Source organism: Montipora capricornis, chromosome 12, assembly GCF_036669925.1.
Source record: "Montipora capricornis isolate CH-2021 chromosome 12, ASM3666992v2, whole genome shotgun sequence".
Lineage (NCBI taxonomy): Eukaryota > Metazoa > Cnidaria > Anthozoa > Scleractinia > Acroporidae > Montipora > Montipora capricornis.
Genome location: NC_090894.1, coordinates 40,269,938 through 40,274,937, shown reverse-complemented (window position 1 = coordinate 40,274,937; position 5,000 = coordinate 40,269,938). Strand labels below are relative to the sequence as shown.

At 47.2% G+C, this 5,000-nt stretch overlaps 1 protein-coding gene across 1 annotated transcript in view; it reads left to right on the top strand.

The window, feature by feature from the left end:
- The window catches only part of LOC138026926 (uncharacterized), a 1,965-nt gene extending 245 nt beyond the window's left edge, over positions 1 to 1,720 (top strand). The window contains exon 1 of the mRNA XM_068874392.1: positions 1 to 1,720. This exon is cut by the window's left edge and continues 245 nt beyond it. Within this exon, the coding sequence (XP_068730493.1) occupies positions 668 to 1,720 (1,053 nt within the window). The 5' untranslated portion in view covers positions 1 to 667.
- The last annotated feature ends 3,280 nt before the right edge of the window (positions 1,721 to 5,000 follow it).

The following is a 5,000-nucleotide window of genomic DNA, read 5'->3' as shown; positions in this document are numbered from 1 at the left end:
TTTACAATCGTTTCGCATTATTCTCCACGTTTTCTCGTTGTTCCATTCCACAGTTTGCTCCAGTAGTTTCCCTTACATTTGTAGAGCTTGTCGCCCACTAGGTTTCGTTTGTTTCTAGTTTTATCGCTATTTTCTTGGACGATTCTAGCGTAGTTTATGCGAGCACATGCTGCTTCGCGAATTCTCGTTTTCGTATCATATTGCCGGTCACGTGTTGTTGTCACAGTTTTGCCCTTGCATGACATTGCACTCGCTTGGTTTGTTTATGTCACTCGTGTTTAGTGTTATCCTGTACTTTTCTAGTTGTTGTTTTAGTTATTCGTTTTTTTCTAGTTGTTCTTCTTTATACTCGCAGTTTAGTAATTTTAGCGTGTTTGTTCTTTAGCGCTATTGCCCTTTTTCTCTTAGCCTTTCATTGTTGCCTTTTGTGCTTGGCTGATAATTTCGGCATTTGTCTCCTTTTGTTATCTTCCTTTTTAGATTGTTTGGCCAATAAATTGTCATATACAGGTTCATATTCGTCCTCGTTGCTCGCTACCCTCTTTACTCGCCCGGCCTCGGTCACATTTTGGTACCAGGAGTGGGGTAGCGAGAATATTTCGGCTCCAAATTTAAAGCACAAAGGGCACATGAGAGTTGAAAAAGGGCAATAGAAGCCATTACCAAGATGACCGAGGAGGAGGTGGAAACATTGAAGACCAAAATAAGTCAACTTGAAGACCAACAAAAACAAGCGCATGACCTGCTGAAAACGCTGCAAGCTGCCACGCAAAAACAGGATACCTCGGGAGCACAGGCCACCCCACCCCAGCCAGAAACAAGACAGCTAGTGGTAGTCCCCAATGAACATCGATTAAGGAAATTCAGTGGTAGGCATGGAGAAAACGAACTGTTGATTGATGATTTTATTGACAATGCAAAAAGCGCAATTACCTCTAGAGGACTTCCCGCATCCGAACAAGCAGATTTCATTTTCTCATATTTGGAAGGACCCGCGAAAGAGGAAATCAAGTTGTACCCCAAGATCAGCCTAAAGGAACCTGAACAAATCTTTAACCTATTGCAAGAATCATTTGGTGAAAAACGCTCAGTACCCCAATTGCTTAAGGCCTTCTATGACCGTAAACAGCGGGAAGGAGAAACCCTGCGATCGTACTCCCATGCCCTGAGGGAACTGCAAGACAAAATAAAAAAAAAACAGCCCACGACAAGCGATAGCGACAGTGCACTAAGGGATCACTTCGTAGAGAATGTCCGGGACTCATTGCTCAGAAAAGAACTGAGGAAGTTTGTACGTGACCATCCTAGCATTTCCTTTCTAGATGTACGAGAAGAAGCCATCCGCTGGGCCGAAGAGGATGAGAAGATCTCAGCCCCTCGTTCCCGCATAATGTCGTCTCAGGAGACAGCCTCCTCCGAGCAGCAGTCATCCCCTTCTCTGGCATTGACGATGGCAGAAATCATGAAGACCCTGCAAGGTCAACAGAAAGCAATTGAAGACCTAGCTTCCAGTATCAGCAAGATGAATTCCCAACAGGATAGTGAGAGACAGAGACCCCTAACCCAGCCGCAGCGTCCACCTCCCGGAACTGGCATAACAGCTAACAAGTGCTTCCGCTGTGGAGCGGCCAACCATTTTGCCCGAAATTGCCCCGCGAGAAATCAGGCGCCGCCCCCTAGAAACCTTCCCCCACGATCCCCGCACCTCCCGTTAAACTAGTTCCCCCTGCTGCTGAGAGCCAGGTGGCAGGAGGGAACAGTCCTGGCTCATCTTGTACCCCGCAGTTGCCCGGAGCTGTCTACGAGAAAGCAGTTAGCAGTTGTCCAGTCACCACTGTGAAACTGGGGGGAATACCAGTACGTTGCCTTCTTGATTCTGGATCACAGGTGTCAACGATCACCGAAAGTTTCTTCAATCAGCACTTCCGCCCCAGAGGGACCGACCTGCTGGACACAAACAAATGGCTTACCTTGACCGCTGCAAATGGCCTGGAAATACCGTACATTGGTTACCTGGAACTTGACTTCGAAGCGCAAGGTGTGACCATTCCCCAGAGAGGTATCCTTGTAGTGAAAGACCCCCCTGATCTGCAATCAAGAGCCTGTAAGGAAGCTGTGCCAGGACTGCTGGGCATGAATATCATACAGAAGATGAATGAAGAGACAAAGCAGCTGGAGGACACTGCATGGACCAGCACTCTTAAAGCTGTCGCTAAAGCCGCAACGTTGGTGAGGGGACTTGCAAGGATAGCAGGCAGAGACAATATCAGGATACCAGCTGGATCGATCACTACTGTGGATGCCACTGGCTATCGAGGTTTGCTGCCTGGAGAGGAAAGTTGTATTCTTGTTGAGCCCCTGAGGGATCGAACTCACCATGGTCTAATCATTGCAAGTACTCTCACCTCTGTTCATGGAAAACATGCAAAAGTGAAAGTGGCCAATGTGGGACAAGAAGATGTCTGGCTTCGCCCACGAGAGGGAATTGGCACTATGCATGCAGTTTCTGGTGTCCAGGAAGACTACCAGGACTTCGACCTCACGCAAGTCTCCGTCCATGAAGTAGTCGTTCACCATAAAGATGAAGAAACCCCAAAGCACAAACAGTCCCCAAAGTCTCCTCCCCTGTCAAGCCCTACCCCTTCTAGTGACAGTACCCCAGAACAACAAGCCCAACTGGATGAACTTCTGGTCAAGTACAAAGACATGTTCGTAAGTGATGATGATGAACTGGGATACACTGAGACTGTAAAGCACAAAATATTCACCACAGATGATATTCCCGTAAATCAGCCTTTCCGGAGGATACCCCCTAGCCAATACCAAGAGGCCAAGGAACATATCCAGAAGCTCCTTGAACAAGGGATCATCCGCGAGAGTCATAGCCCCTACTCGTCACCGATCATACTAGTGCAAAAGAAGAATGGAAGCTTCCGCAGGTGTATTGATTACCACAGACTTAACGCAAAGACCGTAGAAGATGCTTATCCGCTTCCGCGAATACAAGAATCCTTCGATGCATTACAGGGAGCAAGCTGGTTTTCCACCCTTTGACTTAGCAAGTAGTTTCAACCAAGTTGCTGTAGAGGAAGAAGACAAAGCAAAAACAGCATTCATAACCCCCTTTGGTGTGTTCGAATACAATAGGATGCCCTTCGGTCTCTGCAACGCACCAGCCAGCTTCGCCAGACTTATGCAGGCCTGCTTAAATGAACAAATTTTCCAAATTCTACTTGTGTACCTTGATGACATCCTGATTTACTCACAAACATTTGAAGAACACCTCAACAGACTCGAAATGGTTCTAAACCGTCTGCGAAAACACGGTTTAAAGTTGAAACTAGAGAAGTGCAACTTCCTCAAGAGAAAAGTGACCTACCTTGGACATGAAGTCTCAGGCGATGGCATTTCCCCAGAACCCCAGAAAGTCGCGGTTGTAAAAGACTGCCCAGATCCAACCACAGTGAAAGAACTCAGAACTTTCCTTGGTTTTGCGAGTTACTATCGCAGATTCATTGACAGCTTTGCAAAGATAGCGGGACCCCTACACCACTTGGTGAACGAATCCCTCCATGAATTAAAGACTACCAAGAAACTCTCCAAGCCATTCACAGCAAAGTGGAACATTGAATGTCAGCAAGCCTTCGACACCCTCCGCGGGAAACTTACTACTGCACCAGTTCTAGGATATGCAGATTACACCAAACCTTTCGTTGTTGAGACAGATGCGAGCCATGATGGATTGGGTGCCGTGTTGTCACAAGAACAAGATGGCAAGCGCTGAGTGATAGCGTATGCCAGCCGCCGCTTACGACCACCTGAGAAGAACATGCAGAATTACAGTTCTCGCAAATTGGAGTTGCTAGCACTAAAATGGGCGGTCGCAGAGAAGTTTAGAAGTTACCTATTAGGATCTGAATTCGTGATCTACACAGACAACAACCCACTGAGCCACCTTCAAACAGCGAAGCTGGGAGCAGTCGAACAAAGATGGGCAGCAGAACTGGCATTGTTCAAGTTTACAATCAAGTATCGCTCTGGAAGAACAAATGGAAATGCAGATGCACTTTCAAGAGCAACACACAGCCTTAGAGAATCGGAAAATACACCCATCAATGACATAGCAGAAGTGCAGATGAATGAGACAAGTGTCACGCAACCCACCCAAGTACCACTTGAATTGAGAGAAATGATTATCAGTAGCACAGAAGAAGACCCACCTACCAGGGATACCCAGAAGACAACTCACACCACCCTGCCTACCCACAGCCTGCCTGACGTAAGAGAAATGCAGATGACAGATCCCACCATTAGACGTTTTCACTTCCACTGGTCAAGAAGTCAGAAACCTACCCCTCAAGAAAGAAGATGGGAAACGAAAGACACTTTGACATTGCTTAACCAATGGGACAAGATTTCAGAAGAGAATGGAGTGAAGTACCGTACCCTCCAAGACCCAAGCTGTGGACAGCGTAAACAATTAGTCCTTCCCCAGGCCCTAAAGGAGAAGATTCTCACTAGTCTACATGACGATATGGGACACCAAGGACTTGAACGTACCCTACACCTTATTAGAGATCGCTGTTATTGGCTGCGAATGAACAATGATGTGGAAGTCTGGATCAAGAAGTGTGAGCGCTGTACCTAGTCTAAGCAACCTCTTCCCCGCATCCGTCCAGCAATGGGACATCTCCTGGCCACTAAACCATTAGAAGTTCCTGATGAGACCTTGTGAAAAGACAGTACAGCCATGTCCAGTCACAAGTCCTGCCAGCCATTCAAATTCCTCCAGTTCCAGAACCACTGGCAGAATCGTAAATCCAGTACTTGGAGATGACAAGTTTATTGTAATGAGGAGACAGCCCCGTAATGCTATGAATGTTGCAGTTCCCCCAGACCCAGCATTGCTAGTTCCAGAACCTGAAGAAATTCCAGAGCAGAACCCCACAGAGACTGCTGCAGGAACTCCAGACCCTCCGAGCCTGCAGTTCCAATACTAC